This window comes from Haliotis rubra, unplaced genomic scaffold (genome assembly GCF_003918875.1).
Source record: "Haliotis rubra isolate DU_JTF1 unplaced genomic scaffold, ASM391887v1 Scf47, whole genome shotgun sequence".
Lineage (NCBI taxonomy): Eukaryota > Metazoa > Mollusca > Gastropoda > Lepetellida > Haliotidae > Haliotis > Haliotis rubra.
Genome location: NW_025767157.1, coordinates 3,163,418 through 3,190,757, shown reverse-complemented (window position 1 = coordinate 3,190,757; position 27,340 = coordinate 3,163,418). Strand labels below are relative to the sequence as shown.

Genomic DNA, 27,340 nt, shown 5'->3' with positions numbered 1-27,340 from the left:
ATGGTCAGGCTGGCTGACTTAGTTGACACATGTCATCTTATCCCAGGTGTGTAGATCGATGCAAATGCTGTTGATCACTGGATTGTCTGGTCCAGACTCGATTATTTACAGACAGCCGCCATATAGCTGCAATATTGCTGACTGCGGCGTAACACTAAACTCACTCACTCACTCAGATACCATACCGTAGTTTACTATAGATGCCCCAGTCAGACACAGTGTATCGACTCCGAGCCGACCACCCCTTGTTTCATCTTATTAACGCGGAGCGCCAGCCTGGGCAACAACAAGTACCTCTTTTCACTTATTTTTGTATGACGCGAATGGGGATCGAACCCACGACGTTCATTTCTCGGAGCACACAGTGTCCTCTCGAACAGAACTACTGTGGATTTAGCATCTATAATGCACGATCTCATCTTGGTCATGTTGTCAATGTTCATAGCCCATAGGTATTCACAGCCCGTGATATTGCTGGTATAAAAACCAGTCATCCTTATCAGAGTCACTTTCAGATGAAACACACCAGATGAAGATATGCTACAAATGCAGGTGTTATAGTTTCCATACATAACTGCCGAGAAAAAAAGTACAGTGGACTCCCTATAAACAAACCCACTAGGCGTACGGGTATTTGACCAATCAATAGATGTTACTGAGGAAGTAGCACAATTCATAGCATTCTAAAACCATTTATAGTTGGTAATAGTATTATTTAATAGTATTATTTAATGAAGACACATTAGCTTATTGAAACTGACATTATTTATTACGGGCAATGTGTAAACAAGATAGATAACAATATATTGTGGGGGTGGGGTGACATTTCCTTGCATATCGAACTGCCATGAACCGTTGATAATCGAGATGTAACAATCCTAAAGTAAAGAGTAACTGTCCTTCATACGTTATTGTTCAGAGATGTACCCTAACAATTTCTCTGACACAACCCGTACCTGAGAAAAGGACACAAAGAGCCACTCCCTGGAAATAGTTCAAACTATATTGAAGAAAGCTTTTGAGAAGAGACGACGCCCGGTACAAATTAGCCGTTAAAGCGAAAAGAATGATTCCCCACGTATTTGATTAGGTTGCAGGTTGCAAGTCGTCAGTATTTGACTACTCTTTTATGCGTACAATACGGCATTCACCTGGGGCAATGATACGCACGGCTCCAACTTTTTTTTTATTTCAGGACCCACTTCGTAAATTACACAGTAGTGAAAGAGGGTCATGTTAACATGAATGAAGATATAATACTAAACGGTAGAACATGTTGACAATGTTACACGTGTGTTGTTGTTGACAATGTTACACGTGTGTTGTTGACAATGTTACACATGAGTGTTGTTGACAATGTTACACATGCGTGTTGTTGACAATGTTACACGTGTTTTGTTGACAATGTTACACATCTATGTTGCATACAATGTTACACATGTGTGTTGTTGACAATGTTACACATCTATGTTGCATACAATGTAACACATGGGTGTTGTTGGTAATGTTAAACATCTATGTTGCATACAATGTTACACTTGTATGCTGTTGACGATGTTAAACATCTGTATTCCATACAATGTTACACATGTGTGTTGTTGTTGACAATGTTACACATCTATGTTGCATACAATGTTACACATGTGTGTTGTTGTTGACAATGTTACACATCTATGTTGCATACAATGTTACACATGTGTGTTGTTGTTGACAATGTTACACATCTATGTTGCATACAATGTTACACATGTGTGTTCTTGACAATATTACACATGTGTGTTGTTGTTGACAATGTTACACATGTGTGTTGTTGTTGACAATGTTACACATCTATGTTGCATACAATGTTACACATGTGTGTTCTTGACAAAATTACACATGTGTGTTGTTGACAATGTTAAACATCTATGTTGCATACAGTGTTACACATGTGTGTTGTTGACAGGTTAAATAATATGTGTGTTGTTGAAAACGTTACACGTGTGTTGTTGGCAATGTTACACATGTGTGTTTTTCTGAACACCATTCAACCGTACATCTCCAGATGCTATCTTGCTTTTTGACGTCAGGTTGTATTTGGTGCTCGAGGTTGACCTGAAAGGAATGAAGAGTTATATTTATTATTCATCGTGATGTCGTCTCACTGTCAGTTCAAATAAACGTACTTAGCCTTCGCGGAAGTTGGTACACTCGCATTTCCTTATATCTATCCGTCCTGTGTTTATGCTGCTTATATTGCAGGACGCAGATAGTGAAATATAGTTCACTATATGCCGACAACATACTACGGATCCTTGAAATCTCCAAGGCTTATTATGATGAAACCAACTTCATAAATATTGATACCATAAACGATAAACCATAAACCTCAATCTGGGTCTAAGTTTAACATATTATTAACTTTTGGGAGGAGGGTGAATATGGCTTTCGAAATATTCTATAAGCTTTAGCACTGGTGAAAATGCATTAAAATGCATTCTTATTTAATTATTACTTTGTTTTTATCAAACAATATAAACTGATATGAAAATCAAATAAATGTCATCAGAGGCCGTTTTGTTTACCAATAACGACTCAGACATGGTTATTAATAGCATTTTATAGTCAAACGCATGAGAATGTCAGTATACACACATACAGACATCCTCATCAAACCATCTCCGTTACACTCCTACAGTAGAGTACGAAAACACCTACTTTCCGAAAGCTTCGGCATCTTCAATAGTTTCGGGTAGCGTTGTGTTCAGGGTCTCAGGAAGAAAAAGAGAGAGACCCCCGGCAGCCACAGATAACACGCCGAACACAATGAGTGGCAGCGCCACCTGCAGGTCGCCGCCAATGAGAAGACCCTGAAAGAATACAAAGAATGCTACCATGACTTCAGTAAAACCTGGATTGTGATTAGTTAAAGTCATTCAGGGGCATATAATCACGCTATATACCTCTGATTTCCCAACACAATATGTATTTTAATATAAACCTTAATAACACGGTTATGGGAGAATAAAGATAAACATACTGACCAGTGTGTTCTCAACAATAAAAGATAAAATACATACTCTTTTAGTATATTGAGAATATATAGAAAAACTATGTAACTCAACAACAATGTGAGATACCGAGCAGCTTATAACCGTATTTCAGACACACGTTGTTGGTGGTGTCATATGACCTTTGACGTCACGAACCTTCCACTACAAAGTCACCCCGCCCACCTTGACATGTTGGACGAAAGTTCAAAGTGATGTTGAACATGGTTAATCTATGATAAAAGGATACTTAAAATGTATGAACATAAATTAACCTGGAGTTTAAAGATTGCATCCCGATGTAAATCCCGCAGTTGTATATCTAAATATACTCATGGACAAAGTATCGCAACACCTATGATTTAAAACCCCCATAGAACCATTGATATTCACATCATAAGTATGTTTGTTTGTATGATTATTATGACCCTTCGGAAGCCCCATACATTGGTTTTAGGCCATGCATTGATTCGGGAATATGAGATCATGGGGAAAGGTCCACTGACGAAAGTCGATTTTCCTTTGTTCATGATGAAGGCCGGGGTCGTGTTTGACGCCGCAGAAACACTACATATGCACAAATGAATATCTTGCCGCATCCTGGGCCGTTTGGGTTCATTCATGGTGCTTGATCTTGTGCCGATAATTAATGGACAACGGTACAGCACTGACATCCTAGGTAAGGTTGTTTTTACACATTTCCTTGGCAATACTCTTGACACAAGGCCAGTCTTCATGGACGACACATCTAGGCAGCATCGTGCAAGTGCCACTGGTAATTTCTTGGCAACTCAACCTTGGCCCTCCAGGAGTCCAGACCTCAATCCCACATAGCTGGGCCTTATGGGTCGCAGAATACGCCAGAGATCCTCCAGTAAACAAGCTGTATGTGTTGGAATAAGCCCTCCACCAAGAATGGAACACAGTACCTGAACGTCAAAATCCAGAATCTGATGTAGTAAATGAGGCGGCGGGTAAGGGACGTTATTGTAGTTGGCGGAGATTACACTACTACACTAGATGTTGGCATTGGATATTGATATTAACGTGATTTCTTCTGGATTGTATGCCAGACACTTAAACATGACCTCACTTGTTAACGTCACATGACCATAGATATCGGCACTACTATATGAGCAGTTGTTTGTCACGTTTGCTTCTTTGGATAATTACAGTGTTTTGTTCTTTTTGTAAGTTAAATCGAGGTTTCCTTCGCTATGGGTTATTAGTTTAATTTAATTTGTTTATTAAATTAAGATATTAACATAATGAAACTATGGGATGTTGCGATACTTTTATCCAGTTAAATCGAGGTTTCCTTTGCTATGGGTTATTAGTTTAATTTAATTTGTTTATTAAATTAAGATATTAACACAATGAAACTATGGGATGTTGCGATACTTTTATCCACGTGTAAATACAGGGATCATTGAACTCCCATTAATTGTGTCATAAACAATAGAACTAGTCAAATATTTAACCATAATTTGTTGAGAAGTAAAACCAAGTATAATTTCATTTTACTTACCAGATCTGCAATATAGGGCGAGGTCATTCCGCCTATCTTCCCACAAGTAGAGCTGGCGCCCACGCCGGAGTTGCGCACAACAGTGGGCAAGAGTTCGGCAGAAAAGACATAGATAATGGCGAACGCAGCTGACACTCCGAACTTTCCGATCATTGAGAGTAGGATGGTGACCCACGAGGGTGCTGGGACAATATTTGACCGCAGTCGTTAGTGTTGATTGATTGACTGACTGACATTGTTTTCAAGCGTTATTTAATATATTACTGATGTTACAACTGTGTAAAACATATTATATATTCGAACTCACACCATCTGGATACCTCATATCTGGAGATTCATCACACAACCCGATTAGTGTATATAATAACACTTTTTGAAAGTTTTTAAATGACGAAAACAGGTTTCTTTCTGCTATCCACTGTTTCAAAAAGTAAAACTTTAGTACCTAAACATCCATTAAAAGAATAAAACGTAAAGTCAACTTCAATTTGTTTTCACATTACTCTATAGGTATGCCTGAAGGCGAGCCTTGTTAAGTCGTTGCAGCTGCAGCAGCACAATACGCTGGATGCTATGGAATGTTTAATGAGTTCGCGGATGTCATTTCAATGTTTCAGTATCAGGGTGTAGGGGTGTACAACCCCAATGTATAAAATCGAGACAATGTGTAAAAACTAACGCAATATGTAAAAACTTAACGCAAAACGATGATTACACAATCCGACTTCCGGTTGTCCGACATCCATTTTTGTGGAAGTCGCGGTGGCTGAGCGGGTTAGGTGGCAGACTTTGTGTGCTGGCGATTAGGCGCCTGACTCTGAGGGTGTGGATCCGAATCCCGGATGGGACACAACCCCCAAAAGTACTAGAATCTGTACTATACTAAGAAAGTGTAATCCCAAATATAACATATGTTAACGCAAAACGTTTTGCGTTAAGTTATTACATATTGCGCTAGTTTTTACATATTGTCTTGATTCTACATACTGGGGTTGTACAAGGGTGTAACCTACCTGCATATATAACAGGGAACAGCACTACCACACACGCCAACCCTCCCACTAACATACTGCTGCAGTGGAGCAGCTTCCTTCCAACCTTGTCCATCAGCAGTATACACGCCACGTATGACGCCGTCTCCACGATGCTGGAGATGGTGTAGTTGAGGTAAATGTCGCCGCTCAGGTTCTGTACATTCAGCCCAAGACCGTAGTACGCTATGTTCACAACAAACCTAAAACAGAAAACAATCAGAAGGATTATCGACATGAAAAAACACTTTGGGGAAGTGTGTGAGTGACAGTGTGTGCGTGTGCGTGCGTGTGTGCATGCGTGCGAGCGTGTGTGTATTACGACACTGCGGATTACTATTTATAAAGTGGATATTTGGGGAATATGTTTTTTGATATATGGAGAGTCACACTTTTGTGTCTTTTGAAATTCCAAATATCAACACTTGTGGATGAACGTTACTTCAGTTGACTCGGGTAGACATATTTGATGTTAAAACAAACAGGTCCTCACGCAATATTATTTCTAAATTTATACTGCTTTGTGAAACCATATTGCAAGACTTGAGGAAACTGGCGCTAAATTGTAAATGCTTTCAGACAAGACAGGGTGTTGTGTACGTTTTTGGACTGAATACAGCAGTCCAAAATACAAAGCGTATATCATATCAATACAAACGCTGACACGACTTCATCAAATAGTAACAAGCAATGTTTCTATTTGATTTTCATATGTAAATAGATTATGTATTCACACATTTCTGATCTGTATGATTGATACTGATGATAATGATATACCGCTGAAATCACATTATTATTATCCGGATGACCCAAGCTGCCTGTGAGGCGCTACAAGTTTAATACAATACAAAATTCAGTGTTCAGAATTGCCACTCTGGAGAAAGTAAGAATTTGTCTATATATGATGTAACTGTTATACGTTAGAAGCTATCAAAAAAATGTGCAAGTAAAATTGTTGACTGAACGACTGTGAGAGAGGATTATAATTATACATGTTGGATGTAAATACATTAAATACAAAGAGGCGCGGTGACAAGTAAGGTAGAGGTATTTAAACTAATGTGCCGGCACAAACAAAAATCACATGTTAAAACTGACACTTCAGTTTGCTTATTACTATGCACCGTGAAATTCCCATGTTGCTTCTGACGTCGTGCCCACGTCACCTGTTGTGAAATACTCATGATAATGCTTTATGGGATGCCTTGACACCGCATCAAATACATCACAGTGGAATAAACATTTCTTGTTTATTTCATATTTATCTACAGTGGGTCTATACTTCTCTTTTTGCGCGGCAGTTCGTGCGATAACGTGGTTTAATCTAAGGCTTTCAAATGACATGATTTCAACAAAATGATTTTCTTGTTCTTTGGCAGCTACGTTTGCGGGCAGTAATAGTTCAGGGCCCCGATCTACAAAACATTCGTAGCACTACGACATTCGTAAGCCTACGACAGGTCGTAAATGTTAAGAACGCTTTGTGGATCGGAACATGGGGCAGCATTTATGGCAAGGTATAGAGGAAACCTAACAATATTCACATTTTTTACAAGGATATCGTGAATGTTTTGTGGGAACGGGTATTTCTCAACTTACTACCAAATGAAACATATGGGGGTTTGAGATGATTATTTTATCAAAAGAGCATTGTTATTTGACTTTCCTTATACAAACAACACATAATGTAATTATATCGTATACTACATGCCAGTTGAAGAAGATGATTAGGGTTCTGTTTCTGATGATCCTTGAGGTGAACAGTTGAGTAAACTTCCCTCGGTCTCCCTCATCAACGGTCAGCTCAGCCAACATTGAGGCCGGAAGTTCTACTCTGTTTATCTTTGCCGCTTTCTGAATGATAGCTTCCGCTTCCGCTTTGCGACCACGAGACAACAGCCACCTTGGGGATTCTGGAATCAGCCTTAAGAAATAACATTAAGCGTAGCTGATGTCTAGTGTGTGTGTGAGTTATGATATTTAATCACATCGGCAGTATTTCAGCCATATCTTGACTAAAACAAGTAATATATTTGTAACATAAGTTATAAGTAATACATTCATGATACATTCATGACAATAAAAACAACTAGAATATCACTGATATAGATGTAAAACTAGCACGTTGAGCTCAAACTACATGCAATATATAAACAGGCTATAGATCGCCGACAACTGCTACCTGCATGGACTTTAGCTAGATTTACACAGTCATTTCAGCGATTGTGCTGTTAATCTATTTCAAGAATGGAAGTGTCGATAATACTGACGTAATTCTTATATCTTAGAAATTATACATATGATATGTGTTGGTCTGAATCCGTCTCACAGACTTTTTTTTTATTCATTCAAAATCAGTAGATACAAATATACAAAGTACATGATGCAACAGAACTTGTGCACAATAAAACAGAAATTCATATGGGTTGGCATTACACATATTGGAATCTTCATTAAGCTGGCAATGTGTGCCATTTTCGGTCAAATTGAAAATATGTTTTGATTCTTATTGGCAATAAACTTTTCTGTCTTGAAAATATCACTCAATATTTTTACAAATGTATCCAGTGATAACTTATTTTTTTAAATACTTGATACATTGATGCATGTTTTACTGGCAAGGAGTATGTGGTTCATAAGGTCGTTATTATTTCCGCACCTTAAGACTGTATATTTTGTCAGGGTAAAATTTTCTGATGATTTATCTTCAATATATTCTTTCAGTTTCAACCAGAACGTTTTCACACATTCACATTCCCAATAAACATGTATCAAATTTTCTGACATTAAATTACAAAATGAAGGAGCAAATTTCTTCATCTACTAATGTGGCAGTCACATATATTTGTGTTACTGTCAAATAAACCATACACTGTACACCACTGTAATTAGTATTAGTATTAATAGTGACATTAGTATTTGCGTTAGTATTAGTACTAGTTATTAGTATATAGTGAATATAGTATTGGTATTGGCATTAGTTATTAGTTTTAGTTATTAGTTAGTAGCTATTGATATTAGTTAGCATTACGGGTGTGAAGGATTTTAATTAAGAGGTGATACTACACCTTAAATATTTTAACTTGGATATGCTTGGGTCAGTCACTTACCTATCACTTCCTTTGTTTAAACCAGGGCAAATGTTCTGGTTGAGTGGCTGACCCTATTGTTCTTAGCTTGCAAGCTTTTAACCCTCACTTGCACCTCAGTCACTGGACAGAGAAGTCACCAACAGACTGCAGCAATTTATATATATATCAGTTACTTCACTACTGTCAAGGTATGTTTGTTTAATTAAATACATAAACATATATGTGTATATCTTTTCATAAATAAGGTTATATAAACATTATGTTATGTATGCTAAATAAGGTAATTTGTACATTTGAGAGAGGTTTAGTAAATGGCAAAATCTCCTGGATAGGCAGGTATTTGAATGAGTATTTTGATTTATAAGTTTATGAAGCTTTAATCATGTATGTGTTGTGTATGTATGTGTATATATGATAGTATTAGGATGTTTGGTATTTTACTGTGTGCTATGCCAGATCTGTAAATATGTGCTTCCTCAAATTCCCTAGAGTTCTATCAATAATTTCTAGTCTTTTTCTTGTATTAATTACCCAAAGGTTATTTAAATTAGGATTCAGCCTTATTCCTAGAATATCAAAATCCCCATTATGCCAATCAAGCTTAAGATTCTGGCATAAAAACCGTCTCATAAACTTGGTGAAATACACATTACAGAGAACTGAAGATAATCTTTTTAAGTACTTCAGCCTTTGTTGATTGTTAAATCCGAGAATGAAGGTAGTTCCGTCCGTTTCTGTAAGTTTGGATTTGCCCTGCTTCGGAAAAAAATGAACTCATCAGAAGAAAACGAACCACCAAAATCCAAACAGGAGAGCGGAAGGCACTGAGATGACGAGCTGTAATGTCTTCCAGTAGCGGAGGGCGTAGGCAACCGCCCCCAGGATGAACATGCCCACACTCCAGAACAGCTGGACGCCTACCCCAGCCAACACTCGCTTAGATGGACCAACCATCTCCAGACCTTAAAGAATGAGAGAGCGTAGCATATTATCTTGTATAATATTGCATACACTAAACGCCAAAAAGAAACGTTACCCTCCTAACTTTATGAATTACTTAAAAACTATCAACGATATGTTAGAGGGTATTAGTTCACAAGAAAGCTTAACAACACAGCTTTATGCAAATCACGAAAATAATTTCTCAGATGCATTCATATTTAGGTGAAATGCATCCTTTTCAGAAGAGTTAAAATAGTCCTATTTGCGACCATGCCGAAATAAACCAATAACAGTGATTTAGATGTCCAAAAGAAAAGTTGGAAAAGAAAGTTCTCTTTTGAGACAAAGATTAAACATTTATTTAAAGTCACGATTTTTCAACTATTAAAACAAGCAACAACTGTTGTAGAGTGTGTAAAATTGTAAAAGAATAATTCATGAGATTTCAGTCTTTTAAAACATTTTCTGCTTATTTGCATTGGTGTAAAACGAGTCTTTGATCTTGTGAAAAAGTGTTTAGGAACATCTAAAAATATGTTTGTTAACATTTTGGCTTGCAAAACCTTTTTCCATTTTCGGTTTACACATATCAATATCAATCGCCAAAACGTAGCAATATTCAAGCAGTATTTGCATCAATTTCACGTGTAGAACGATTCTATAGGGTATAAAGAGAGCCTAGAATGTATGATATGATACACAAGCACGAGAAATATGCCACGATTAACAGTCGAAGAGAGAGAAAGAGCCATTGGGACGGTGCAGATGGGGTCGACATGCAATGCTGTTGCCAACCCCCACAGATGCCACCGTATCACGGTTATAAGACTTATTCAGCGCTACAGACAGACTGGGGTCACCGTAGACAGACCAAGAAGTGGAAGTCCACGCATCACAACGCCAGCTGAAGATAGGTGTACCTCCGTCAATAAAGAAGGAGAGTAACGTTTCTTTAGGCGTTTAGTGTATTCCCGTCTTAATGCTTCTGTTTGTATTAGTTTGTTAATAAACTATGTCCTCAAAACCTGTCAGTAGTCTAAATGCTATTGACAGATGTGAATAAACTCATGCAAGTTTTTGTTTCATTTTCGAAAACATATTGGACCAGTAGGAAGAGAAAAAGAAGTTCAATTTCTCTATTTCCCGACTGATAATGGTATGAAATGTTGGCGACGCGCAAAGTTTGGAATATTTTTACAAGACCCACTGACCCTGCTGAGTTCAGAACGTTCCCACTGAAAGGCGTTACACTTCAACTCATGTTTGAAATGTACAGTTACATCATAGTTATAGTTACACTGTATTAACAGAAGCTCTTAGTACTGCCCGTGTATAGTCTATATACAATCTGTAAATAGGAAATAGTAGCCAATGCATTTTAAAACACTACTCAAAAGTGTCACGTGTAGTATGAATCGGGGTTATATGGACGACCTTGACAGTTTGTGACCTTTGACATTGAAATCCAAATCATTTGGATCCAGTTCAGCCCTTATCATCACAAAAGTTGTTTTACCATTTTTGAGAGAATATGCTGGCCTATTTGCTTTTATCTACGAAGTGGAAATAGAATGGATTCTAACATATCCTAAACGGTGGCATTATTTGAAATGACACGTCCCTCAAAACATAGTTTCTAAACCTACAAGACTAATGTCCCTTTGAATATTGCCTGACACAACAATCATAGTTTATCGTCCTATACCGCGGCGGAAATAGAAGATAAATAGATGAAAACGCTCTGGCACTTATTCACCATTGTAGCATAACATCATCTACAGATTATTTGCCATGAAACTGTAAACGTGGATTAACTGACTGAAGTGTGACAAGATTGTCAAACATTTTACAGCGTTTACAGGGGATCAAGAAAAACACTGGACTTTCGGTGATGGTAAATAAGTAAACAGTCACTGAGCATATACCAGTATTCATGTGCCTGATTATCAGACACGGGGTATATAATACAAACATAAAACCTGAATAAAGTACAGTTCATTGAACTTTTTAAGTTTATGGACCGTTCATTATTTATGGCTAGGGGTGATGATTTTAAAGGGGAGCGCCCATTTTGTTCTGGGGAGGTGTGTGTGTGGTGGTGGTGAATTTAATTTTGTACACGTGTATTGATTTTGTACATGCAAGGGGAAGGGCCACTCACTTTGTACAGAAATCTTGGGGGTGGGTGTGTGTGGGGGTGGCGTTGGTGGGGGAGGTATTATTCACATTGTACATGCTTCTCCATAAAAGTCATCTTCATCAACCCCCTCAAGCCATAAATCATGAACGGTCCCTTATATTGATAATTGATGAAGATTTTACCTCGCTTCATGCAATATTGCGAAAAACGAGTCATAATGAATGCGTTCAAAATACTTCAACAATATTGGTATTCGAAGCTTAAATTCTGCATGATCACAAAAATATCAAGAAATCAAAGTCTAGAAAGGTAAGTAATACTATTCTTGTCATAGTGTATGCTATCGTTTCAACAGTTCTATGAACGTGTATTTACAGGCGTCTAACTACAATCTTCAGTATCATACAAACCCTTTTAATCGAAAGACCCGTAATGTCTATGAAAGACGTTGTCATTATGCCGCCTTGGAATGAGTCCAAACAGTTTCCTAATGTCACTAAATCGCGACTGATTTTATCATATTTTAAATAGAAACCCGTCAACTTTCTTTCCATTGCGTTTACAATTTAAGCTTGTGGGTTGATCGACCATTATATTAAATACATGCAAGCATGACCGATTTACCGGGTATTAAAAACCGGACACGTGCTGTGCTGTTTGCTGGATATGCACTGAATAAGAGGCTGTTAATTCGTGCATATGGATGCACGCTTGCTGACGACCAAGCCAAATTAATACTATTCAGGAGACACCCACGGGGTATCTCTTGTCGTCTTAAACAGTTGTGCATTGAAGAAATATTTGAAATGTTTTAATTTCCATTTACCACTGTGATCGAGTACATTGGGGACAATAAGGATCACTTGTGTCATTCCGGGAAACGCCGAATGACTGATTATGGAAAGGGCCGAATTGGGAAGTACGCCAATGCAGTTCAAACCTTATAAATACATGTATGCTCAAAGCAAGTTCCAGTACAGTCATATGCAATGTACTGTACACTGCAGTCTATCTATCTATATGTCTGTGTGTCCAACTGCGGCATTAAAGAAAAAATAAACTTTTGTTTTTTTGTACTCTTTTAACCATTACATATGACAGACTTGTGGCTAGTCTTAAAGGTCACATGCAACGTAAAACACAACTTTGCAGATTCTGATACCTTTCGGTATGGACTTACCGAAACAAAGCGTCAAAAATGCAAATTCAACTTATAAAGTTGAAAAATAACGCGATGAAAAAAAACGCGCGAAATCGGAGTTCAAACGTTTCACTAATTTTCCCCAGACTTTTCTGGGGAATACGGGTTTCAACAGCTGGGCTGCGCTCATAGCACGTGCGCAGTGAAATAGGTTCGCGCAACTTGGAAGCGGGCTGTCTGGTGAATACTCGGTGAAGGCTTTGGTGTGAGCTATTTTCGTAATGTTTTGTTGATATCTCACAGGCGCGAGCTTTTTATATGTTATGACAGTAAATAAACTGTTAATATAATTTCATTTGTCTATTTCACCACACGTTCTTCTTACCGAGTCACTTTCTCAGTTCGATACTTAAAAGCAATGTCATTATTTAGCGTTGACAGAATTTCTAACTGTGATATAGATATGTCGCTGTCACAGACAAAACTCAATGTCTTGTTTTATTGACACCTGTGTGTCTGCCTGCCTGTCTGCTAATGACAATATTCAATACACAACTGCGATCACTGACCACATGCAATTTGAACTTAACACCAATCAGGCTATACACCATAAACAAAACGCATTGATTTATGGCCCGAGTTCGGTCTCTGTCACATTATGTAAGTACACAGACAGGCAGGTGTGATACTTGAACACATGACATGTTATGATGTCTGTTGATTGCAAAATGTTATACACAAAAAATGAGCATGTACTAGTATTTACAAAACCCAACATCTCTATATATACACACACAATGAGCCGTGAAGGCGGCATCTGCTAATGAACCAGCCGTTACACTTGAGTGCACACCCACCCGCTCTGACTGGGTTCGGTATCCCGGCTGCTTCGTTTCGAGGGAGGTAAACCCAAGTACAAAATATTGCACTTTTGATTTGCGATTATACGCTTATAATTTTGTTTATTTGTTTTTTCATAATCAGCAATGCATATTATATGTCATGAAGAAGTGATAATTGTGTTTTAATTATGTTTGATTTTTTCGTTGCATGTGACCTTTAAGCGAAACTTCAAATTCGTTCTTAAAAAAAATTGTGGTTAATTAATACCGAGCGATTAAAAGTTGCAAAAAGTCGCCTGCTTCACTCTCGCCCGCCAACGAAACCATAGAGAGGGTTACATAACTCTGTTGCCAGAGCACAGCGAACGGGAAGTGACGTTATGTGAGGAAGGATTTTCAGTTCGTTGTATATAAAGTGTGTAACAAGCTCGTCATTTTTCTGATTTCTTGACGTCAACGAAGACATGCCGAATCGTTGCGTTGCCGTCAATTTATCCCAGGGGTCGGGGGATGGTGTGACCATGCACTGATTTCCGTAGTTCGTGCTAAATGGGTTATGTTTGTGAGTGCGGTGAAAACAAACCTAAATAGCATTTATTCTCAGACTGGCGGATGTTCGCGACAGGGCGCCGCCATTTTAAAAAATCGGGATGTCACGGGTTAAAGTCTGCTAAAGAATCAATGAGATTATGGTTTGTTTTCATCAAGTTAGAAAATCAAAACTACTTTCTACTCGTAGTTAAATATGTAATTGAATCATGACCAAAAGGATTTTCCAAGCCACAACTTGTAACATAACGATTTCTTCCACGGAAGCGAGGTGGGGGTCGACGTGATAATACTGCGCGATAAAGTTCTTGCTAAATTCACGTGCTTAACGTCGAGATTATAGGGAAAAAAGTCCTTGGTAAAAAAGTAGCGAAAACAAAATCCTCCAGAAAAAAGTCCTATTATTGTGAAAACAGATTGAACTGATGTTGACATCAAAGTTATTGTAAAGAAAAACATAAAGTGCTTGTGTATAAAGACTTTAAAAGACATGGATTAAATAATTTAGTTAACAAAGAACAATGATATTTTAACGGTGCAGATCTAATCTAGGATTGAGCTTGAGTACTGTTTGTCGAATAAAATGTGAGTTTAGCTGATTGAATCAAAGAACTCGACAATTATAATGCGATTTTAGCTGAATGAATCAAAGAATAATTAGTGTTCACAACAAGATTGTTTTTAAAAAACAAACTGGCTTCTGGTGGTATATAGATGTATTCCTTAGTAACCATTTCATCATGGAAGTCATTCTGACCAACAAGGGTGGCTTGAACTGACTGACTGAGTTTTGGTTTTACGCCGCTTTTAGCAATATTCCAACATCATCACGGCGGGGACACCAGAAATGGGCTTCACACATTGTGCCCATATGGGGATTCGAACCCGGGTCTTCGGCGTGACGAGCCAACGCTTTAACCATTAGGCTACCCCACCGCCCGGGTGGCTTGAAGCTGGTGCTAGATGGTCACATGTACACTAAACATGCAACTCGCAAATCAAAGATTGTTTGGAAGTGCAGCCGTTAGTCAAGTAGTACCTGCCAGGGCAAAGTTTGGACTAGCTTGCAAAATAAAAACCCAGAGGTGACCAAGTCTCATAACCACTCTCCTGATGATGGTCAGGTATGCTAACCAAACTCCGTCTGTCAATGAAAAGAAGAGCAGCTCAGACAACAGACAAACCAGGGCAAATCTATGCGAAGGTGGTATCAGAGATCTTAGTGAGATCCCAGAAGAGTTCAGGTGGACTTTCGGAGATGCTCCCGAAAGCTTCTTGATCTACGAATCTACGACAAATTCTTGTAAATGTATCAGTACAGATGAAATTTTTTGTCAATTGACATTGTTGTATGTGAATAAAATTAAAACAGATTAAAGTTATAGGAACAATATCAGGCCATTACCTTGTTCGAGGAATGTATCCATCAATATCCACAAAACTGTTCCAAATGATGTGTCTTTTAACAGTTTAATATACGAAAAAGTGATAAATCTTTTCAGATATTGGTGTATAGTCTCATTGGTCACCCAAGATAGCACACCTGGCAACTAATTGCATAATGTCCGCCTTTCCTTAAAAACAGTCATTTAGTTAGCCAATAATGGGCAATCAATCAATGTATTGCCGGTTAATCCTTTGAAAGAAGGACGTTGTTTTTACGCAGACACTGACACGACAGAGTGTATTCAGTATAGATTAGTAAATCTACATACATAAACACTACCTTTTGACAATTCCGCTGTGTAAGATAAAAGTAATTAATCAATCAGCGTGTTATCGGTTAATCCTTTGATCGATGTTTATAATGTTGAATATTTACTCCAGACACAAGAAATGCCAAATGGGAACCTTTGTCGGGTAATCTAAGTGTGTTACCACTAATTATACCAGGTATAAATTCTTTAACTGACCATCAAGTAAATGATGACAAATAACATGTGTAGGTTTATACCACCTAACACGGGTTACAACAAGGGAGTATTAATTGCTGTATTGCATGTGAAAACTTATGGGCCGACACTGTTTTGAGAATACAAACAGATTTTTACATGACATGATTAAATATCGAGGTAAAAAAACACAGAAATGGGATCAATTTGGATCAGTCATTATACAAATAGGGCCTAACGACACCAATCGATTTTGACAGAATCGTCTATGAAAACAAGTTGCAACTCGGAAACTAGGCAAAGCAGGAGACAACATTAAATGAAAGTAGATTGTGAGAACATATAGCTTTCATTTTCCACAACAATTGTCACGATTTCAGGTTTATACAAGCCTGTAAACAAGATAATTTAACCCCTAAAATGTAGATGAATTCTGCATCGGCCCTCAAAGCTATTCCTCATATGACGTCACAGAGGCGCGCCGCTGTGATTGGTTGAAATTTCGTTCGCGGGTGAGAATTGTGCACTGTTGTCAAAAAGGTCGATTTAAGTCAATTAAAGGTCGAAATGAGTAGTTTTAATGACGGGGTTTCATTTATAACGATGCCAGTTAGTGATTTATGTATTTGTACCCCCTAGGGTTTATTTGACCTTTAAAACCCCGCAGATCTTAAGTTTTTTCTTGACATTTGTTACAAAAAATTAAAAGTCGGACTTTTTTCCTTGGCAAATTTTGTACTTTTTAACCGGACGGGTACTTTTTTCCAAGGACTGCTTTTACAAACACCAACGTCCACTCAGCAGTATGTAGATACTAGTCAATGTACATCTTTATATTTGGTCTTATAATCCTAATTAGTTTCTAATCATACGTGTATGCATTTATAAACTTAATAAAAAGCAGGCCATCTGCTGATACTTATAGTGAATTTATAACAGGACTGTAATATCTAGACATTTTCAATGTCAATCATAATTCGCACACACGCCCTAGTGTATGTTGTCTGTCTCATTACACTTCACGGCGAAAACAATGATTCTGTTGAATGCTACGACAAATGAATAAAAACAAAATGCAAATATTAACATTAAAACTGATTAAAGTTATAGGAACCATGTCAGGCTATTGCCTTGTTCGAGGAATGTATCCATCAATATCCACATAAACGAGTGACATGCCATTCATCGGCAAATGATGTGTCTATTAACAGTCTAATATGCGAAAAAGTGATATATCGTTTCAGGATTTTCACATTGGTGTATAGTCTCATTGGTCACCCAAGATAGCACACCTGGCAACTAATTGCATAATGTCCGCCATTCTTAAAAAAAGTAATTTAGTTAGCCAATAATGAGCAATCAATCGATGTATTGGCGGTTAATCCTTTGAAAGAAGGACGTTGTTTTTATACAGACACTTTAAGACAGAGTGTATTCAGTATAGATTAGTAAATCTACATACATAAACACTATCTTTTGACAAATCCGCTGTGCAAGATAAAAGTAATTTATCAATCGGCGTGTTATTGGTTAATCCTTTGATCGATGTTTGCCTTTGATCGACTCGGCTGATGCGCATGCGCATGTTACATAACATGTAATTCATTTTCCATATCAGAACTTTATTTATAATGTTGAGTATGTACTCCAGACACAAGAAATGCCAAATGGGATCCTTTGTCGGGTAATCTAAGTGGTTTTACCACTAATTATACCTGTAATAAATTCATTAACTGACCATCAATTGAATGATGACCAATAACGTGTAGGTTTATGGTAACCGGACAAAATCCACCCCAAAATTGCCACCCCGGACAAAATCCACCTCTTCTTAACAGAAAATGGACAAAATCCACCCTTTTCAAATTGCTGTAGTTAAAAGTTTTAGTGTGTCCTGATCTTTGATCAAGATGTTTTTCTCAAGCATTGCAAGCACTGGTTTGATAGCATTTACGTTTTCCTAATTGGCTGTTGTTCCTAGATGTTGTTTCAAACATTAAAGGTTTCTCCATTTCTCACATTTTGATCACTACTTAATCCCCTTTCATGTATCATTAAGTAGTCTCACACTTTGATCATTACTTAATTCCCTTTCATGTATAATTAAAGAATTAAGATGTTTTTGAAAGCCTGATTGGAGCCATTTATACTCATGTTTTGATAGAACATACTTTTTAATGAGTTCGAGATCATCCTGTTTATTTTAAATGGGTTTGAGATCATCTAGTTAAGGTACCAGGCTTCTATAGTATATATATAGTTTGTGTCAAAAATGCAAATTCACCATACATCATGGAAGTGATACGGAACAACAAGGGTGGTTCGAAGCTGCTATATCAAGGTTATTCGTACATAAAGAAGAAAAAGAGCAAGTCAACAATTAGGTGGGAGTGTCTTGCAAGGGTTCAGTGACCACAGACATGGAAGTGAAGAAGGAAGTACGGACAACCGACCACTGCCACACCCCAGATCCCAGCGCTTCCGCGGCCCTCAAGTTGCGGTCAGAGATGAAGCAGAAGGCCAGTACATCCCGAGAGACACCAAACCAGGTTCTTCTAGACTCCGCTACTTCCAATCCAGTAGAAGTTAGAGCAGCTTTAGGTGAAAGTGATTCCGTAAAACGTGATCTCCGACGTCACAGAGCCAAGCAGTTTCCTGCTACATGTAATCCTACAACACTTGCCGACTTGAAAATTGAAGATGAGTTGTACTTTATATATTGTTTAAACAATATTTTCCCAAAATTCATAACTCAAACTAGCTACCAAGAAGTACTTCAAGCAGTTGTAGATAAATGTAACGAACTCGGTTTCGAACCAGATCCTTCTGTTATTGTAACAGACTTTGAGTTGGCTGCCATCAATGCTGTATCTGTTGTGTTAGGTTCCCATGTAAATGTTCATGGGTGTTTCTATCACCTCACCCAAAGTACGTGGCGTAAGATACAATCCCTAGGTCTAATATTTTGGTTGTTTTTTTTATCGATTATGAATGTGACTATGAATAAAACATTTCTGTGTAAACATGTATTTTTTTTCTTAGGGTGGAATTTATTAGGGGTGGATTTTGTCCTAGGTTGCAATTTTGGGGTGGATTTTGTCCGGGTGGATTTTGTCCTGGATTCTAGGTTTATACCACCTAACACGGGTTGCAACAAGGGAGTATTAATTGCTGTATTATGGGCAATTAATTAATTGCTTATGGGACGACACTGTTTTGAGAATACGAACAGAACTTCATTGTTGCATAAGAAATACATATAAACATTTGCTGTCTGCTAAAACTGTATGTACCTATTTACCTATGCAAATTTTCAGATTCTTCTAGCAATAGCAAAGTGGGGTTGCTTAGTTTACGGATTCAAATAAATCAAATGTCAATTTTTAATATCATACGTAATAGACGTCATATGTTTACATGACATGATTAAATATCGAGGTAAAAAAACCCACAGATATTAGATCACTTTGGATCAGTCATTATACCATCCAGGCATTAGAAAACCTGAAAAAGCACACACTGCTTTGATACTTTATTACAATCAGACAAGAACTACCGGGGATATTTTCAAATAAAAGCATCTGATGGGCATTCACCCTTCCTTATGTCGCACTGTTTAGGTTGAAGAAATTAACCGTAACCGTGATGAGCGAGGCTGATCATCGCGTTCTGCCTCGAACAAATAAGGCCTAGCGACACCAAGCGATTTTGACAGAATCGTCAATGAAAACAAGTTGTAACTCGGAAGCTAGGCAAAGCAGGTGACAAAATTAAATGGCAGTAGATTGTGAGAACATATAGCTTTAATTTGTCACACAATTTTCACGATTTCAGGTTTATACAAACCTGTAAACAAGATAATTTACCCCCTGAAATGTACATGAATTCTACATCGGCCCTCAAATGTATTCCTCACATTACGGGGTTTCATTTATAACGATGCCAAGAAGTGATTTATGTATTTGTACCCCCTAGAGTATGTGATCTTTAAGCGACGTTCACTTACTCGCCACTTACCGAGCACGAATGCAATCATGAACAAAGCCGTGGAGGAGAGGGCGTTGATGACACGGATGACGATGAACACGTAGATGTTGGGACTGAATGACGTCACAATGGCCGAGATCGCCTGCAGCCCGACGCTGATGAAAAATGTTATTTTACGTCCAATACTGAAAGAAAACAAATCTTTTATAATGGTGAAGAGTGTCTATGTTGTTTGTTTGCTTTTTACGCCGCACTCAGCAATATTCCAGCTGTATGGCGGCGATCTGTAAATTATCGAGTATCAGAGAATCCAGTGATCAACAGCATGAGCATAGCATGATCTACATTATTGGCATAAGATGAACTAGTCGGCGAGCCTGACCACCAGATCCCGTTAGTCGTGTGTTACAACAAGCATGAATCGCTGGAGACCTTCTCTGTCCAGGATGTTCATGGGACGACATGACGAGAAAATGGAAACTCACAGATCTGACACGAGTCCCATAACAAATGCGCCAACCAGACTTCCAGCAAACACCGCCATGTTGGAATGCGCTCGAAGGATACGTTTGTCACAGACGATATTGAACTGAAATATAGATAAAAAATTCCAAAGTTACCGATCTAATTTTTCATCCTATCACCGTCGTAAAGACGTGTAACATAATCTATCACGGTAAAATGACTGATAGATGTACCTAACAGGTCGAAAAGACTAACATGGGGTTTGGGGTGGGCTGTGCCCTTATAACTTCTGCATGCACACATGTATTAAAGGGACTATCCCTAATAACATGTCCGTACCATTAAAACTACTGCATGCCTGCACGCCTGTGCCTATTAGAAATAAGTTTGCTAAATAGTGTTCGTTTGCATGCTTATACCTAGCGGGAGTTCCCTATGACCACTGCATATTCGCACTCATGTACCAATCAGGGCCAAGATTTTCGAAGCTCTCTTATCGCTAAGATAGTCGTAAGTTCCATTCATTAACATTAACTTACGGCTATCTTAGCGCTAAGAGATCTTCGAAAATCTTGGTCCAGAAGTAAGAATAACAAATGGTGCTCGTTTGCACGCTTATACCTAGCGGGAGTTCTAGTTGCTGTTGCACGCTTGCACACTTGTAAGCAACAGGACTGCCTCCTGTTAGCAATTGTGTGTTTGCAAGCTTGTCCCCAACCCAAAGCAAATACATTTTGTATATTGCATCCCCTTTGACCAATGGATAGCAAATAATCTCTTCATGGGAAGGAAAGCGACGGGACATACAAGGAATGGTATTTACTGTGTACCTCCGTTATAATATTCTCCTGGATATCTGAAGTGTCGTACACCCATCTGCTGCACGTCTCAGTTTCGTTGCTATCGCCACTGTCGTTCATGGGAGTCTTGTATAGGAGGCATGATGAAAGAGTTAATTTACCGTCTTCTTTCACGTAAGGGATTGACTGGTTCACAAGCCTCGAGTGACTCTCTCCCTGGCTGTGGAATGTATCGTTCGGGGAGATAGCACATCTGTAAGGAGGTCAGAAAAACCTTCATTGGACCACCATCGGTGTTGAAGCAGTAATCCATTCATATGACATCACATATGAGATATGATGCGATATGATTTGATTTGATGTGATGTGATGTGATGTGCTGTGATATGATAATTATATATTTAGCCTTTTGATATATATTTACCGCAGATATGTTCAAAGGTGAAACACTAACTTAACCAGAATTCTCTACGTGAAATTCGGTGCAACACCAACAAACACGAAACGTTGTCTTACAATTAACAATTGTATTATACAAGAAAATTGATATTCTAATAACATACTGTGAGAAATGGGAATTAGTAATAAATCCTAAGTAAACGAAATTTGTAGTTTTAAAAAAGGTAAAATGGTTTTTTTAAGGGCGAAAAATTAGAAGTCTTTATTAACGTCTTATTATAAATATCCAGGCATTGTCTTTTCCTGCATGAACATGTTTACTGAAGCATGTGAGACATTATCGCAACGGTTACCCTCCCAACAGGCTGAAAAAGCATTATTCCCAATCAACCGTTTCATGAATAAATTCAAAAGCTTGCCTCTGAATGCGGCATTCAAGCTATTTGAAGGGAAAATTAAACCGATTCTGTTATAGTCCGCAGGGTTATGGGGTTGGGTAACCCGAAAACCTATTGAAAAGGTCAACACAAGCTTTTGTAAAAATGTTTTACAAGTTGGCTCTAGATCACCAAACAAAGCAATTTTAGCTGAGTGCGGCAGATATCCGTTAAGTTTGCACGCCAGCGTTCAAATACTGACATTTTGATCAGGCTTCTCCACCAACCATCGTAACTTATATACCAAGAAGCGTCATGAAATGTTAAAAAGATTTGACGAATCTGGCGACGAAAACGGGTTTCGAAAGTACGTATACGGAAAGTTTTGGGATGTGGAAGTTTTGGGATATATCAAATATGTAACAAAAGCTACTTTCGAGACAAATGTTTCAGCAACGATGTAAAGACGCATATTTCCAAGAGTGGAGAAACGATTTCATAGTAAACTCTCAAAGTCTTAAATTTTATTCCATGATTAAACAAGACTACTACTAAATATTTATCTATCTATTAACACGGAAAAACTAGACAAAGTTTTACCAATATTTATAACGATATGCGTTATTGAAACCTGGAAATATTACAGACTAACCGACCACGTTCCTCAATCTTAACCTGCCAAGGGTCACATTGATAACGAGGATCAGACTAAATCCGGGACCAGTATCTCTAAAGCTAACAGAACCAAGGTGCATTACGTTTATCTGTCTTTACGGCTGTTTGTATTCCACGTTGGTCAAATCACGTGCGTGCCACATATACCTTCGTGGCATCCTCGCGACTGGCCATCGTTGCTTCGGTCCAACTAAATGACATAATCTCACGTTCACAATAACAACGTTATCGTAAGTTTTATCTGTAAACGCGATTATTTGCGATAGCTAGACTAGATATATATTACGGATGACAGTCACAAATCAGGGGGTGGCTGTCTAGTAAATCCACTCAGGTATGTAACTTTACTTTCTTCAAGTTCGATAAATCTTTACCATTGCTATTCTATGTTAACTTTAATCTATTGTAAATACCTTAACTATAAGTTACCACCCTTGGCAGTCCCTTCAGGTTTATGTGGAACGAGGCATCCCTTAGTATGTGTCTCATATCTTCTGTATTACAGTGTAGGATTGTATATTTAATACTGATTAGCACTAAGCTGTTTGTGACTATTACAGAATGTATAGAGTGTGTCGGGTATCCTAACTATTGCATTACGTGCAAACACGATGTTGTTTATTGACTGTTGTAGAATGTACATTGTATGAACGCCCACTGGGGTGATGTCTAGAGTGTATAGAGTGTGTATCCTAACTAGTACATTGCGTTATGAGCAATATGCTGTTTTGTGCGGTATGAACGCCCACTGGGTTGGTGTGTAGAGTATTGAACAATCACATTACGTTGTATACTTTTGAATGTATATCATGATTAATGTAGTATGTGTAACGAATCCAAGTGTGATGTTTATGTACTTTGATAGGTGATTACAGTGTTAACATGTTCTAATAATTAATTATAAACCATACCATTATTGGTTGATTATGTGAATGATCCTGTGACTGCTGTGTAATAAACTCCTTGTTTATTTACTCAGGTGTTGTGTTGTGTGTGGGTTGGTATAGTCATACCTCTTGCCAAGCGAGCTAATTCCCCAACACTCGCGTTTTAACATATCAATAATGCCGGTTCACGGAGATGTAGCCTGACAAAGCTACGTTGTAATATACATGGTGTCAATATGAATTCTTATAGATATCATGAAAATTAGATACGTCGTGTTCTTATTGTAAAGCACAGATGGAAGATGAACTCCATGCCATCATTCTGGTATGCCCAGCTTGTAACGATTTGCGTATCAAATACATTCCAGCCTATTATTATCACCACCCAAATATGTATGAACTGATCTACTTGTTCACCAATGGTGATAACGATAAGCTATTTAACCTTTGTATTTTCATTGATAAGGTGTTTAAATAATAAGAAATAACCTATATTACGTAAAATTCAAATACATTTTGTTATGTTCACTCATATTTTATACATGTTGTACTGTTGGCCTCGTGGTATGTATACGGAATAAACTGAATGAAAAATGAATGAATGAAAGATACAATAATAGTGCAGAATGTCGTGACACTGTGTGGAGTGACACTCCAAGGACAGTGCAATTTCGATATTGGAACAGCCCTGCAGTGGCAATGATAACAGCCACAAGGTCAGAGACAATATAGCAACAACATTGTGCGAGCTTCCAAACAGGCCAAGGATGGATATTCAAAACTTGGGTATAGCAATATCAGGGTGTCACTTACTTTCAGTCAGTTTTAACAAAGCATTTATGATATTTTTTCTTTAAAGCGATAGATGTTGTGTTGTGGTGTGATCTATGATGTTTCTACAGCATTCCATGTGTATTTAGTTCTTATGTAAATATTATTTTGGTTTGGTTACGTGATGCTCTTATGTAAAAACTAATTCCCATAAGGAAATTATGAGTTATATATAAGACGATAACATAAGATGACTGTGAATTTCCTATATATTATATAAAGCAAAAAACAACAATTGTGGCTCATGTATTTATTTATAATTTATACTTGTTTCTACCGGAGCATTTGTAACGTTGTAGCATGTTATTTCATTTTAAAACACTAAAACACATATTAATCGCACAATGTTGAGTAATCTTGTCAAAATATAGATACAGAAATGCGGCAAAGTAAAGGGAGTACCTGTGTTTTGGAATATCCAGGAGAAAAAGTGGAAGCATAGCCTGAATAGCAGAAAAGATGGCGGGAACGCACACGAGGACGTACATACGCCTCTGGTACGGTCCGAACTCCCCCACGTGGGTCAGGATATCATCGAATTTCATCTTCAGATCAGACAGATCAAATAACCTTTCTCAGTTGATCAGAGGACCTAATTAGTCTCCAAGCAGGGGTAATCCACCGTCAGTGGGTGTACAGATGATTCCCTCAATCCACACACCTGTTCTGGATATGGAAACACATTTGATCTTACGTGACCCAAGGTTTGTTATCAGGGTCGGCACACACGATGTCCAGGTCAAATCACTGATAACGTTCAAGTATGTGAACAATCATTGTACATGTAGGTCACACGCGAGAAACCATTTATCACCCACGCGTCCCAGATGTCAGTTTGATATTATTAGGAACATCCTTGATTCAGCGCTTTGACTAACAAGAATAAAATGAGTGAATATATCGGACTTATTGGCAGTTGTGAAACATTTGACATCCAAAATATATATGCCTAGTTAGTCACATACAAATCCTGAAACAAAATATCCAATACAGCCCATGCCAGTCTAGTATATGTGTAGTTGGTGTCTTACAGTACATTGGTTGCAGTACACTGATGTTGTGGACGTCATTTTTACATTGTTGTTAGGTCACCAACGTTTCACCGTACTTTCCAGCACTTTCTCTGATGTTAGCTTAAACAGCCCACCTTACCTGTTGTCTGCTAAATGCATCCTGGCACATTGTGTCCTGTTGGTGAAGAGGCAGGCTACTGGCTGCCCTCTATCAAAACTGCATGGTGCCCAGCATACACCATGTCGGACATTTACTGTAACATGTCATTTGTTATAATTCACACGGATGGTGAATGTTGACCAAACGCTGGATTGTGTTATCCAATCATGCATCTGCATCAGTGGCTGACTGGGGTTAAAATACCGATACTTTATGGCGGTACGATTCCCCTGAATGACAATCAACTGAGATCGACCGTTGGCACAAAATGCTCCCAAAAGCATTACGGTCTCTCCCCTCCCTGCTCCAAAACTACCACAAATCGGCGAACCTCACACATACACATGCGTGACTTTCCCCCGTCCTGTGACACACCTGTACCCTACCACCGGCAAAGCGCAATGTGTGACTCGTCACTGAAAACAATCCTGTTCCATTGCCTCTGGCTGAATCTGGCATTTCAGCATACCAATCGCAATCGTTGAAACTGCGTGAAGTTCCTGCGTTTGGTCGTCTAGCTGGGATACCTGCGGTACCAAATCTACCCTGATGGTCTGTGTTGACATTGTACCTCTGACCAACTGTCTTCTAGTGAAGTTTGCGGTGACAAATATGTTGCTGTGATTACGTAACCTGACTTATAGGTATGTTATCTTGGTGTGACGTCACAGACCTTGGGTGATCTGCACAGTGACAGTCGTACACGGACAATGAGACTGTGTATTGTCTGACGACTACAGTCCACGGTTCATGCAACTGATATCCAGGGTTGGGCCTACATGTGGCACACCCATGCTGCTGATTTGTGATTTACTAGCTTTTTCCTCATTAATCTGACAACTTTTAGCTGTTTAGCAGTGTATGAAATACGCTTCCAACCGCAGAGACGTTCTAGATTTCTGACGGACGGTCTATAATTTACAGCTAGCTAGGTCGATGGTCGGGTGAAAAGTTTAGATGTTCCATACATACATTCACCATATCTTGGTGTCTGGTCTGGCTAAATCCATTTTGGGCTGGTAACATTTTGAAGTTACCAGCCCTGATGTCTGGCTGGGTTTTGGGCTTTTTTAATACACTGTGTTTAGTAATGTGCTTGTAAACTAATTCACACGCGGTCGCTATGAAAATTACGTGACTTGCTGCTTGTGATTGATGTGCTTCACGCATGTTTCGAGCTTTAGGACCACATTTTTGACCAAATGGCCTGTATGTCTTTGCCTGGTGTATGGCACAACAAGAAACTAAGCAGAATTACCCTTCTCACAATTACTACCAATAATGTGGGTATGTTCTAATTTTGTTGAGTATACAATGCATGGTTTTTCAAACTCCAGTGTGTAACTATCACTATACCGCTCCCAGATGAGCTGAATGGAACTTGTCAGGCTATCGGAGTAGCAGCCATTGTGCGCGTATAGGGCCATGGTACATGAGGAGAGCACCTGTTACCGGGGAGATGGACATATTGATGAGGCATGGGTGCACCTGACAGGTGTCCTCCTTTAGAGCCAGGGAGCACCTGTACAATATATATAGCTGCATGGGGTGATCATCAAA

At 38.4% G+C, this 27,340-nt stretch overlaps 1 protein-coding gene across 1 annotated transcript; it reads right to left on the bottom strand.

The window, feature by feature from the left end:
* Window positions 1-698: 698 nt before the first annotated feature.
* LOC124290609 (organic cation transporter protein-like) lies at window positions 699-25,429 on the bottom strand. Its single transcript, XM_046727375.1, has 10 exons — window positions 25,010-25,429; window positions 21,469-21,691; window positions 20,659-20,762; window positions 20,204-20,358; window positions 9,474-9,642; window positions 7,300-7,512; window positions 5,571-5,791; window positions 4,558-4,739; window positions 2,698-2,849; window positions 699-2,094 (listed from the first exon to the last, which is right to left on the bottom strand). The coding sequence occupies exons 1-10, from the start codon at window positions 25,150-25,152 to the stop codon at window positions 1,998-2,000; spliced, it is 1,659 nt and encodes a 552-aa protein (XP_046583331.1). The 5' UTR covers window positions 25,153-25,429; the 3' UTR covers window positions 699-1,997.
* Window positions 25,430-27,340: the final 1,911 nt, after the last annotated feature.

Coding starts and splice junctions, on each gene's coding strand:
- LOC124290609 (XM_046727375.1), bottom strand. CDS start 25,152: ATGAAATTCGATGATATCCTGACCCACGTGGGGGAGTTCGGACCGTAC. Junction 7,513..9,473: donor CTCCTGTTTGGATTTTGGTG/GTTCGTTTTCTT, acceptor TTATTTCTTAAG/GCTGATTCCAGAATCCCCAA. Junction 2,095..2,697: donor GATGCCGAAGCTTTCGGAAA/GTAGGTGTTTTC, acceptor CATTCCTTTCAG/GTCAACCTCGAGCACCAAAT.